Source organism: Gopherus flavomarginatus, chromosome 1 (genome assembly GCF_025201925.1).
Source record: "Gopherus flavomarginatus isolate rGopFla2 chromosome 1, rGopFla2.mat.asm, whole genome shotgun sequence".
In the NCBI taxonomy this organism is placed as follows: Eukaryota; Metazoa; Chordata; order Testudines; family Testudinidae; genus Gopherus; species Gopherus flavomarginatus.
This window is the reverse complement of record NC_066617.1, coordinates 368,904,915-368,918,674: the sequence shown is the minus strand read 5'-3', so window position 1 is coordinate 368,918,674 and position 13,760 is coordinate 368,904,915. Positions and strand designations below refer to the sequence as shown.

Genomic DNA, 13,760 nt, shown 5'->3' with positions numbered 1-13,760 from the left:
ACAACATTCAAACCTTGGAAGAACTGAACCTCCTCATACAAATGGAGCAGTTCTTGGATGGTGTTCCTGAAGACATCACACGGTACATACAAGATGGAAACCCCAAGAATATCGCTGAGGCGGGGGAGATTGGAGCCAAATGGATGGAACTGGCAGAAAGCAAGAAAGCTACTGTCAAGGGGAACGATTACCCCAGGGGGCACACAGACCATAAACCCTACAACCGAGGACAGCCAAAGACCCCACATACCACCCAAGTAAAGCCACAGATACCCTACCCTTCAACCTCACCAGTCTCCAGTAACTCACCTCGGCCCAGTGACCCATCAGATGGAAGATGCTTTAAGTGTAATGAACTGGGACATATCAAGGCCAAGTGTCCCAAGAACACCATGCGAGTGCAATTCATTACACCACCATCACACCAAAGATCCCCAGGCCCGGATGCCTCTCAAATACCCTTGGAGCGAAGGGAAAATTTGAGAGTGGGCGGAAAGAAGGTTACTGCATGGAGAGACACGGGGGCACAAGTGTCAGCTATCCACCAATCCTTCGTTGACCCCAAATTCATCAACCCAAAGGCCAAAGTTACAATTTACCCCTTCATGTCACAAGCTGTAGACTTGCCTACAGCTCAACTGCCTGTCCAGTACAAAGGCTGGTCAGGAATGTGGACTTTTGCAGTCTATGACAATTATCCTATCCCCATGCTACTGGGGGAAGACTTGGCCAACCAGGTGAGGCGGGCCAAGAGAGTGGGAATGGTTACACGTAGCCAAACCAGGCAAGCTTCCAGACCCATTCCTGTTCCTGAACCGTCCACAGAGGCCCCGTCTGTGTTACCAGAGACCCAGACAGAGGTAGTGGACCCAGATTCCATGCCTACCACTGAAACAGCCACAGCATCTCCAGTCCCAGGCCCGGAACTGGAACAGCAACCAGCACCAGCAAGTGCAACCCCATCTTCAAACTCAACGCCAGAGGGCGCCAGCGAGCCAGAACTGGCAGAAGCAAAAGACAACCATACCCAAAAGGCTCAGCCAGAGCCTAAAATACCCTCAGGTGCACCAGCGGAGAGCGGTTCACCAGCAACGGAAACAACCCCATCACCTACATCGCTTCCAGAGGGACCAAGCCCAAGTCCCCAGTCTGAGGAAGAACTGGTGACCCCAGCCTCAAGGGAACAGTTCCAGACTGAGCAGGAAGCAGATGACAGCCTACAGAAAGCTTGGGCGGCGGCACGGAGCACCCCACCGCCTCTCAGCTCTTCTAATCGATCCCGGTTTGTTATAGACCAAGGACTTTTATACAAGGAAATTCTTTCTGGTGGACACCGGGAAGAATGGCAGCCGCAAAAACAGTTGGTGGTTCCAACTAAGTACCGGGGGAAGCTCTTAAGCTTAGCCCATGATCATCCCAGTGGCCATGCTGGGGTGAACAGAACCAAGAACCGGTTGGGGAAGTCCTTCCACTGGGAGGGGATGGGCAAGGACGTTGCCAAGTATGTCCGGTCTTGTGAGGTATGCCAAAGAGTGGGTAAGCCTCAAGACCAGGTCAAGGCCCCTCTCCAGCCACTCCCCATAATTGAGGTCCCATTTCAGCGAGTAGCTGTGGATATTCTGGGCCCTTTCCCAAAAAAGACGCCCAGAGGGAAGCAGTACGTACTGACTTTAGTGGACTTTGCTACCCGATGGCCAGAAGCAGTAGCTCTAGGCAACACCAGGGCTAACACTGTGTGCCTGGCCCTAACAGACATCTTTGCCAGAGTAGGTTGGCCCTGCGACATCCTTACAGATTCAGGGTCTAATTTCCTGGCAGGGACCATGGAAAAACTGTGGGAAACTCATGGGGTGAATCACTTGGTTGCCACCCCGTACCACCATCAAACCAATGGCCTGGTTGAAAGGTTCAATGGAACTTTGGGGGCCATGATACGAAAATTCATCAACGAATTCTCCAATAATTGGGACCTAGTGTTGCAGCAGTTGCTGTTTGCCTACAGGGCTGTACCACATCCCAGTTTAGGGTTTTCACCATTTGAACTTGTGTATGGTCACGAGGTTAAGGGGCCATTACAGTTGGTGAAGCAGCAATGGGAGGGGTTTACGCCTTCTCCAGGAACTAACATTCTGGACTTTGTAAGCAACCTACAAAGCACCCTCCGACACTCTTTAGCCCTTGCTAGAGAGAACCTAAAGGATGCTCAAAAAGAGCAAAAGGCCTGGTATGACAGACATGCCAGAGATCGGTCCTTCAAGGTAGGAGACCAGGTTATGGTCTTCAAGGCGCAACAGGCCCATAAGATGGAAGCATCATGGGAAGGGCCATTCACGGTCCAAGAGCGCCTGGGAGCTGTAAACTACCTCATAGCATTTCCCAATTCCTCACTAAAGCCTAAAGTGTACCATGTTAATTCTCTCAAGCCTTTCTATTCCAGAGACTTACAGGTTTGTCAGTTTACAGTCCAGGGAGAGGATGCTGAGTGGCCTGACGGTGTCTACTATGACGGGAAAAAAGACGGTGGCGTGGAAGAGGTGAACCTCTCAACCACCCTGGAACGTCTGCAGCGGCAACAAATCAAGGAGCTGTGCACTAGCTTCGCCCCATTGTTCTCAGCCACCCCAGGACGGACTGAACGGGCATACCACTCCATTGATACAGGTAATGCTCACCCAATCAGAACCCCACCCTACCGAGTGTCTCCTCATGCCCAAGCTGCTATAGAACGGGAGATCCAGAACATGCTACAGATGGGTATAATCCGCTCATCTACCAGTGCATGGGCATCTCCAGTGGTTCTGGTACCCAAACCAGATGGGGAAATACGCTTTTGCGTGGACTACCGTAAGCTAAATGCTGTAACTCGTCCGGACAACTATCCAATGCCACGTACCGATGAGCTATTGGAAAAGTTGGGACGTGCCCAGTTCATCTCTACAATAGACTTAACCAAGGGGTACTGGCAAGTACCACTAGATGAACCTGCCAAGGAGAGGTCAGCATTCGTCACCCATGCGGGGGTGTATGAATTCAATGTCCTTCCTTTCGGCCTTCGAAATGCACCCGCCACCTTCCAGAGGCTGGTAGATGGTCTACTAGCTGGACTGGGAGAATTTGCAGTTGCCTACCTCGATGATGTGGCCATTTTTTCAGACTCCTGGCCCGAACACCTACTACACCTGGAAAAGGTCTTTGAGCGCATCAGGCAGGCCGGACTAACTGTTAAGGCCAAAAAGTGTCAAATAGGCCAAAACAGAGTGACTTACCTGGGGCACCAGGTGGGTCGAGGAACCATAAACCCCCTACAGGCCAAGGTGGATGCTATCCAAAAGTGGCCTGTCCCAAAGTCAAAGAAGCAGGTCCAATCCTTCTTAGGCTTGGCCGGATACTACAGGCGATTTGTACCCCACTACAGCCAAATCGCTGCCCCATTGACTGACCTGACCAAAAAGACCCAGCCAAATGCAGTTAAGTGGACGGATGAGTGTCAAAAGGCCTTTACCCAACTTAAGGCAACGCTCATGTCTGACCCTGTGCTCAGGGCCCCGGATTTTGACAAGCCATTCCTAGTAACCACCGATGCATCTGAGCGTGGTATAGGAGCAGTGCTCATGCAGGAAGCAACAGATCACAACTTCCATCCTGTCGTGTTTCTCAGCAAGAAACTGTCTGAGAGGGAAAGTCACTGGTCAGTCAGTGAAAAGGAATGCTATGCCATAGTGTACGCCCTGGAAAAGCTACGCCCATATGTTTGGGGACGGCGGTTCCAACTACAAACTGACCATGCTGCACTAAAGTGGCTTCATACTGCCAAGGGGAACAACAAGAAACTTCTTCGTTGGAGTTTAGCTCTCCAAGATTTTGATTTTGAAATTCAACACATCACAGGAGCTTCTAACAAAGTAGCTGATGCACTCTCCCGTGAGAGTTTCCCAGAATTCAGTAGTTAAAAAGTTTTCTTAAAATGTAGAAGTCTGTTAGTTATATACTTAGTAGTATATGTAAAGGTGCATGTGTTGTATTAATCTGTTTATTTTCAAGTTCTAGAAGGAAATCGCCGCCAGTGAGCTTCCCCACTGTCTGCAATTTGGGGGGCGTGTCATAAACAGATAGCTAAGGGTTAATGTCTCTTTCACCTGAAGCACCTGACCAGAGGACCAATCAGGAAACTGGATTTTTTCAACTTTGGGTGGAGGGAATTGAGTGTCTGTGTCTTTGTTTTTCTGGCTGCCTGCTTTCTCTGAGCTTTGGAGAAGTAGTTCTACTTTCTAGTCTTCTGTTTCTAAGTGTAAGGACAAAGAAATCAGATAGTAAGTTATATGGTTTCTTTTCTTTGGTATTTGCATGAATATAAGTGCTGGAGTGCTTTGATTTGTATTCTTTTTGAATAAGGCTGTTTATTCAATATTCTTTTAAGAAATTGCCCTGTATTGTGTCATCTTAATACAGAGAGACTATTTGTATTTTTTCTTTCTTTTTTTTATATAAAGCTTTCTTTTAAGACCTGTTGGAGTTTTTCTTTACTGCAGGGAAATTGAGTCTGTACTCACCAGGGAATTGGTGGGAGGAAGAAATCAGGGGAGATCTGTGTGTGTTGAAGTGGCTAGCCTGATTTTGCATTCCCTCTGGGTGAAGAGGAAAGTACTTTTTGTTTCCAGGATTGGGAACAGAGAGGGAGATTCACTCTGTTTGGATTCACAGAGCTTGTGTCTGTGTATCTCTCCAGGAGCACCTGGAGGGGGAAGGGAAAAAGGATTATTTCCCTTTGTTGTGAGACTCAAGGGATTTGGGTCTTGGGGTCCCCAGGGAAGGTTTTTCAGGGGGACCAGAGTGCCCCAAAACACTCTAATTTTTTGGGTGGTGGCAGCAGGTACCAGGTCCAAGCTGGTAACTAAGCTTGGAGGTTTTCATGCTAACCCCCATATTTTGGACGCTAAGGTCCAAATCTGGGACTAAGGTTATTACACTGAGAATAAATTATTGTTCTTATTATTACCTTGGAGGTAAGGGAAAGATGTGTGCAGGCCTACCTCAGGCCACTAGGGGGCACTCTGGTGTGACCCCCATCCCCACGGCCTTAGCAAGAATGAGCTGTGCACTTGAAAGCTGTTACGAGTGGGCTGAGTTTCGCTCAGCCCCTGGGCTGCTCTGAATCCCACTGATGCAGGAGAAGAACAGGCCAGCAAATCAAACCCCTGCAACTGGCTTTTTGCCATCCCTGCTGTCTGCAGTGAAGCGGGGAGCTCTGCTGGTGCAGCAGAGATTCCAGCCATACTTCTCACTGCTCGGATGGCTGGAAGGCTGGCCCTGTGTTGTGGGCATTGCTCTATGACTCAAGACAGCTGGGTTTGATTCCTTTGCCATGTGTGACCATGGGGGAGCCATTGGGTGTCTCTGAGCCCCTGCACAGGTGGATTATAGCCCTGCCCTGCCTCACAGCGGTGTCAGGAGGATAAATACATTCCAGGTGACCAGATACTCTGGGACCCTAAGATCAGGGCTGTGTCAGGGTTCCACAGAGCAACACCTCTGACATTTGTCTATAAAAGTTTTCTTACATCAGCCTCCTGTGACAACTGCTTCTGGGAAGCCCCATGACTACAGCACCTTGGTGTCTGTGGCAAATTAGGGGTCCCCAAGAGTGATAGTGAGGGAATGTAGTTGAAGTGTGAGGGTGGTGTTGGGGTGTCATGATTTGGAGCCTTTCAGCACAGTCACCAGACCGGTGTTTGCAGCCATTGAGGCTGAATGGATGTAACTTCCAAACAATGGAGTAACAGCCATAGGGGCCTCATCTTAGACAGCTTTGTTGGGAGAAAGCAGTCTGAGGTCAAAGATCAGCTCCACAGCTTGGCCCAGTAACATGGGCACGGCTGAGCACTGTGGTGAGTGGGCCCATGCTCACACAGGTTTCAAACAATTTGTCTAATACTGAAGTTAGAATTACTTGCCTGCAATTTCTGGGATCGCCTCTGGACCCTTCTTAAAAATTCAGCAAATATTAGCTATTTGCCAGTCATCAGGTAGAGAGGCTGATTTAATCCATAGGTCACATAGCACATTTAGTAGTTCTGCAATTTGGGATTTGAGTTCCTTCAGAACTCTTGGTGAATATCATCTGGTCCTGGTGACTTATATTGTTTAATTTATTCATTTGTTTTAAATTCTCTGTAAAGGGTTGTCATCCCTGAGCTACACTCTGGGAGCCGGTGGAACTGCTGAGCCCCTAACACTTCAGCTCGGCTGGCCTCTCTCACACGGCTCTGCTGGTGACAGCCAGGCTCTCCAGGCCCTGTTATCACTCAACAAGGCAGCAGGTGGCGCCACAAGCCCAGCTGAGCTACCTGAGTGCTCTGCCTAAGCCACTCACGGACAAATAGGAGACAACAGCCAATTTCCCAGCTTCTCAGCTTTGCTCCCTTTCTGGAGAATAAAAGCAGAATTATGCCATCTTGCACTGCGCGTGGATGTGTACAATGCAAACTCGTTAATATAGGTCATTTTCCCCTCATCATGGGATAAATACGCAACAGCCTTTGTTTACAGAGCTGACATTTTGGATCCCCAAGAGAAATTGGAAGTTTCTCATGTCCTTTTCCCTTGTAACATAAACAAAGTTTTCACTGACTGAGTCTGTGACGGCCCTCTGGGTATGATGTAAACCTCCGGACCAGTCCATGGCTGGACTATTGTGCCCATCAGCTACTCTAACCAGCCTTCCCATGTCTGTACAGCCCCCTGTACCCTATATAATGACCCTTTACGCAGATCCTGTGGGCAGTAATTACTGTTGCAAGCCCTTGTAGAACATCTGTAATGAATCTGTGCTACAAGAGACCTGGAGAGGTTCCTAGAGCAGTTGTGGAGGCCCAGAGATTGTGGGTGGGTCTAGCTACCAGTGGATCACTGAGATCTGTGCATAACTTTGGGAATTCCTGGGTCCCTTTTCATTCTTCAGGGAGAAGGGAAGGGACCTTTTCTATTGAAATGATTTGAGGTTTATTTCCATGTAGAAGCCTTGTGGAATCTGCACTCTGGGTTTGTAATACAGGAAAAGGGCTACTGGGGAAAAATCTGGCTGTATATTATTAGGATGATGATTTTATTATATTTTATTTTTTTTAATTTCAGCAAGATCACAGCTGTGATAGAATCATTGTTACCACTCAGCCACCCTCAAGTGAGCCATGTGACAAATTGGAACCGTACAAACGGTGATGACAAGCCTGTATTACAGGAATAAATTCTGTAGCAGGGCTGGCACTGCAGACCAGTTGGGTGGCATCACCAGGCATCCCCTGTGATTTGACCTCCTGGAGTTTACCATTGGCATGACGAGGGTTAAAGCTGGAGCACAAGAAGCTAAGCAGCAGAGAATCCCTGATGGACAAATGGCCCCAAGGGAATGTGCAAACTTGCTTCATAAAGACAGTTCCCTCCCTGTCTGAACAGATGCTGCCTGCTACCTGTGCAGCCTCTCCGATGACTCCTTGTCCTTTACGGTGAAGAACTCTGGTATCAGCGGCTCCCCTTCTAGCAGGAATTGGGTACGTTGGCAGGTTTCACTATCTTTAAAGTGTGAAGTTAAGGGTAAAGACTGCAAGCTCTTTATCTTGGCAGATGTTCTGTGCAGCATCAAAGGAATCAGCTGGGCTGTCGGAGTATCTCAGTGACATTGGCTGGAGGGCGGGCAGCACTAGGTAGCATGGAAACCCCTCACCGACATCTGTCCATAGTCCTCAGTGGGTTGTTGAAGCTACACAGAAATCTGACATTCAAAATGTGTTAAAACTCCAAAGCCCTGAGTCAAGATTTCTCACAGGGTCCCATTTCTAGAGTTACGGGAGGTATTGGATCCGATCGTCCCAGGGGCTGAGCGCGAGGAGGCTGCACGCAATATCAGTGACTAGTTCCCAGATCGCTTCAGGTGTATTTGCTGCTGGAAATTTAATCAGCAAAAACATTTTCAAAGGTCTGATGAGGCATTTTTCTATTTCCTGACTGGCTGAGGGTCTCTAGAATCTCTCTCCTGTAGATAACCCTTAGAGTTCCTGGACTACCGGCATCTCTTCTCCCTCTCTGATCTCTGAATGCCACATATCAGGCTTTGTACCCTTCTCTCTCCTGGGATCCCCGATCCTCCTACCCTCTGAGTGGCCCCTGGGGTACAGCACATTGTGGTTCAACTGTGCTTACCCTGCAGGTCCAAATGAGTTCAGCACCTGTGTTTCTTCCCTTTGTGAGGCTGTGAACAGTGGTGAAATTAGTGACCAGCCAGCCTTCTTGAACCAAAGTGGTGTATAATGTGAGCTTTAGGAATAAAGCGTAACATGGGAGAATAACAGGGTTTTCAAAAATCAGTCTGAATGCGTCTGACTCCAAACCCAACTACTTTAACGGGGACCCAGGCAGGCCGAGGGCCTTCAGACTTCCCCAGTGGTGTCTGTGCCTGTCAGTCAGAAAAGTTTCTCAACAACAGCTGCCCCACCTCTGTACAGACTCCCAGAACTGGGAAAACAAGCTGGGTATTGTGGCTAGAAACAGTAAATAGATTCTTCCCAGTTTGTAGCTCCAGTGTTGTCTCTCAACCTCCTTGAGTTGCTTACTGAGAGATTGTTTTTTCTTCAGCTGTTGCTTCCCATCCTTCGTGTTTTCCAGCAGCCTGTTATGATATTAAAAAGAGCCATACTGCTTTCACCCAATATAGCATAATAGAACCATCCCAATAGTTGACCCAATGAAACACTTTTATCAATCACTTCACAGCAGGACAGATAAATAGAATTACAATTTTCCCCAAAGGACTTCCAATGTGTTTACAAACATCTCATGATATCAAGGACCACACTCAGATGTGGAGGGCTAGAAAGAGTGTCTGTGGGAAAGTTACAATTGTAAAATCACAGTGCTCAAGTACACTGTGGGACTCCCAGCCACAAGAGATCAGTGAGGACAAGAGTTTCGCAGGATTCAAAGAGGGACTGGATGTTTATATAGATAACCATAAAATCCAGTTAGAGTAGAGGGGATAGTTTCAAAAACTCTTCGATGAGCACCAAACCTTCCTGATTTGCACCACAACGTTTGTCTAATAAGTGGGTACAGGTTATTTCCAAGCTCCTTATTGCAGAGCGTCTTCCAGTTCCTCTGAAGCACCCGGAACAGGCCACTGGATACTAGGCTAGATAAAAATATTGCTCAGGCTGCAGGGTGAAATCAGGAAGGCCCAATCACACTTGGAGTTGCAGCTAACAAGAGATGTTCAGAGTAACAAGAAGGGTTTCTTCAGGTATGTTAGCAACAAGAAGAAAGTCAAGGAAAGTGTGGGCCCCTTACAGAATGCGGGAGGCAACCTAGTGACAGAGGATGTGGAAAAAGCTAAAGTATTCAATGATTTTTTTGCCTCTGTCTTCGCAAACGAGGTCAGCTCCCAGACTGCTGCATTGGGCAGCAGAGTATGGGGAGGAGGTGACCAGCCCTCTGTGGAGAAAGAAGTGGTCCGGGACTGTCATGAACAGATAGCTAAGGGTTAATGTCTCTTTCACCTGAAAAAAAAAGTAACCTGAAGCACCTGACCAGAGGACCAATCAGGAAACCAGATTTTTTCAACTCTGGGTGGAGGAAAGTTTGTGTCTGAGTTCTTTGGCTTCTGCCTGCATCTCTCTCAGCTAGAGAAGGATTTTTCTATTTCCTGCTTTCTAATCTTCTGTTTCCAAGTTGTGAGTACAAAGTTGGTTTTTTGTTTTGTATTTACATGTCTATAGTTGCTGGAGTGCTTTAAATTGTGTTCTTTTGAATAAGGCTGTTTATTCAATATTCTTTTAAGCAATTGACCCTGTATTTGTCACCTTAATACAGAGAGACCATTTTTATGTATTTTTCTTTCTTTTTATATAAAGCTTTCTTTTAAGACCTGGTGGAGTTGTTCTTTAGTGGGGAACTTCAGGGAATTGGGTCTGCAGCTCACCAGGGAATTGGTGGGAGGAAGAAGTCAGAGGGAGATCTGTGTGTGTTAGATTTACTAGCCTGATTTTGCATTCCCTCTGGGTGAAGAGGGAGGTAATTCTGTTCTCCAGGACTGGGAACCAGGAGGATGGAGTCCCTCTGCTTAGATTCACGGAGGTTTCTTCTGTGTAGCTCTCCAGGAGCACCTGGAGGGGGGAAGGGAAAAGATTTCTTTTCCTTTGTTGTGAGACTCAAGGGTTTGGGTCTTGGGGTCCCCAGGGAAGGTTTTTGGGGGGACCAGAGTGCCCCAAAACACTCTAATTTTTTGGGTGGTGGTAACAGTACCAGGTCCAAGCTGGTAACTAAGCTTGGAGGTTTTCATGATAACCTCCATATTTTGGACGCTAAGGTCCAAATCTGGGACTAGGTTATGACAGGGACTATATAGAAAAACTGCACGAGCAGAAGTCCATGGGCCGGAAGTGCTGCATCCGATGGTGCTAAAGGAATTGGCGGATGTGATTGCACACCCATTGGCCATTATCTTTGAAAATTCTTGGTGATTGGGGTAGGTCCCGGATGACTGGAAAAATGCTACTGTAGTGCCCATTTTTGAAAAAAGGAAGAAGGAGGATCCAGGGAACTACAGGCCAGTCAGCCTCACCTCAGTCCCTGGAAAAATCATGCCGCAGGTCCTCAAGGAATCAATTCTGAAGCACTTAGAGGAGAGGAAAGTGATCAGGAACAGTCAGCGTGGATTCACCAAGGGCAAGTCATGCCTGACTAGCCTGATTGCCCTCTATGAGGTGACAATTGGGTCTGCACTGAGAGTAAAGAGATGTTTCATTAAATATCATCTAGTCTCCTGTTCTTTTTCCTTTTAGGAAGGAAAGTTCAGAACTCCTCAGACATGCGCAGTCCATAATGTCAGCTGCAAATGACACCAAATTGAACTCTGCAGTATTCCTTCTCACTGGGATACCTGGGCAGGAAGACGTCCATCTCTGGATTTCTGTCCCCTTCTGCTTAATGTATGTTATTTCAATAGTAGGAAATTCAGTCATTCTCTTCATTATAAAAACAGATCCAAGCCTCCATGAGCCCATGTACATTTTCCTCTCCATGTTGGCCGTCACAGACCTTGGCTTATCGATATCCAGCATGCCGACAACACTGGGTATATTCTTGTTTAACTCTAGAGAGATCAGCCTCAATGCCTGTTTTGCCCAGCTGTTCTTCATCCACGTGCTTAAAGGCACTGAATCCTCTGTGCTCTTGTTGATGGCCTTTGACCGCTATATCGCGATCCATGACCCACTGAGATATGCTTCCATCTTAACCCTGCCAAGAATAGCCAAGATGGGACTGGTGTGTGTGCTAAGAGGGGTGGCTCTAATACTTCCAATCCCTTTTCTCCTTCAACGGTTTCAATACTGTCGAGCCAATGTCCTCTCACATTGCTGCTGCCTAAACCAGGAGGTCATGAAGATGGCTTGTTCGGATATCAGAGTGAACAGCATCTATGGCTTGTCGGTTGCAATCTTTACAGTGTGGGTGGACTCACTGCTCATCTTTCTCTCTTATGTGATGATCCTCAAGACAGTGCTGAGCATCACGTCCCATGCAGAGTGTCTTAGGGCTCTGAGCATCTGCGTCTCTCACCTCTGCGCTGTCCTGCTCTTCTACACGCCAATGATCGGCCTCTCTGTGATGCACAGATTTTGGGAGGGGTCTTCTCCTTTGCTTCAGATTCCCCTGGGCTATATCTATGTTCTCGTCCCACCCGTGATGAATCCAATTGTGTACAGCATGAAGAGCAAACACCTTCGTGCGAGGATAATTAGGGTGTTCATCAAGTGAAAGGTCAATTCATCATCCAACTCCAGAGCTGACAACAAGGGAGACGAAAAATACAAGCCACCTATTCTATCATGGACACTTAAATCAAAAATGACATGAGCTACTGATCTCCAATATGTAGAGACAGGTTCAGACGGGGTCTAAGGCCTGGAGCAACTGGAGAGCAGCAGGTGAGGGATGACAATGCACTCGGGGAAGGAGACCAAGGCAGGCAGCAGAGTTTAAAAAGTGACTCTGTGGAGAGCCAGGGGACAGGTGGGATGTTGTCACCTAAAGAGCTACATCAGTGGCTGCCCCAACCTCAGAATTCCTCTCGATACAGACAATAAAGAGAAGGCATGTGGATGTTGTTTCCCATTACACCTGGCCTGTCACTGTCCCGTCTGTGATTCAACATTCACAGGCTATGAAAAAAGCTGCAGAGCTGTTCTTCTGGCGCAATCCTGGCCCTTCCTGAGGTCTCTGGGTGCTGTGTGATCCATGGGGGCTGCATCAGCTGTGGACAGGGGCTATTCGAGGGACACGGACACCCACCTTTCCCCCACACCCTCAGCCAGGTGTTTCTGACTGAGTCATGTCAGACACATGATTAACACAGGAGCCCCAGAAGAAGCCATTCAGGCAACCTCTCTACCCCCATTCATGGCTCTGCACACAGCACACCTCTGAGCCCACTCCCCACTGAGGCAGAGCAGAACTGCTTTTGTGAGTGAGGATATGACACACAGGAGTCCTGGGAAGAGACTCAGGCCCAGGTTCCCTCCTCCCCCCCTCCATTTGTGCTGCCCCAGCAATGAAAAGGGGTGGAAATAGTCCTCATCTGCTCAACAGAGGCACAACCAGCTCCAATCTCAGCGCATCCCATTCACTGCAGGGTGACCACCCTTTCAAAATCAAAAGAGGGATAGAGGCAGGAGCCCTGCACCCTCTGTGACACTGCCTCACCCCTCTTCTTCCCCCGTGAGGCCCCACCCTCTGCTCTTCTTCTTCCCCCAAGCCTCCACCCCCTCTCCAGGCCAGAAGCTCTATGTGGGCCATGGTGAAATGTGTCTGGGGAGCTAGAGCCACTTTGAGGAGAACAAGATCCTCCAGCTGCCCTGGACAGGAGGCTGAGGGGCCCAAGAGAAGCCCCCTGCCTGTGACCCTGTCCCCCAGGATGCACCCCAGGGTTGTTGGAGAGTCTGAGGCTCCCCACAGCAGCCTGAGGTCCTGGGGTTACTCTTCCCACGGCCCGGCTGGTGGCCTGGCTGGGGGTAAGAGCCTCAGAGGAAGTGGAGGAGTAGGGGGAAGGGTTTAGTGGGAAGAGATGGGACAGGGGGTGGGGACTCCTTGGAAAAGGAGCAGGGGTTGTGGCAAGACTGCTCCAATGTTCACCCCGAAAAGGAGTTTGGTGGGGAGCTCTTAAGTAAAGGAGGAGGATGGGGACAAAGGTTAGGAGACCTTGTGTTTTAGAGAAGACTGAATTAAGGTGAACCCTCAAATTGGGCTTTTGTATTAAATATCCCAGGCGGAGGGTATGTCTTGAATGGACCTTAGAGGGAAGGGCAGGGTGCATGAAGGGCTACCGCAGTCCACAAGGGGGCACTCTGGGGTGGCCCCATCCACAGGGAGTTAGCAAGAGTGAGCTGTGAACTTGAAAACTGTTACCACTGGGCAGAGTTTAGCTCAGCCCCCAGGCTGCTCTAGACCCCACTGAGACAGGGGGAGAACAGGCCAGTGAATCAAACCCCTGTAACTGGCTCTTTGCCATCCCTGCTCTCTACATGGTAGCAGGGATCTCTGCTGATGCAGCAGAGAATCCACCCGTACTTCTCACCACTCAGATGGCTGTAAGTCTGGCCCTGTCGTCTGGGCACTGCTCTGTCATTCAGGACAGCCGGGTTTGATTCCATTGCCAGGTGTAACCATGGGCAAAGCCATTGGCTGTCTCTGAGCCTCTGCACAGGTGGATAATA

The 13,760-nt window shown here is 48.7% G+C and overlaps 1 protein-coding gene across 1 annotated transcript; it reads left to right on the top strand.

Moving 5' to 3' along the window:
• The first annotated feature begins 10,836 nt into the window (after positions 1 to 10,836).
• LOC127036898 (olfactory receptor 51G2-like) lies at positions 10,837 to 11,805 on the top strand. The gene has a single exon (XM_050928208.1). It carries the CDS (start codon positions 10,870 to 10,872, stop codon positions 11,803 to 11,805), a length of 936 nt encoding a protein of 311 aa, XP_050784165.1. The 5' UTR covers positions 10,837 to 10,869.
• The last annotated feature ends 1,955 nt before the right edge of the window (positions 11,806 to 13,760 follow it).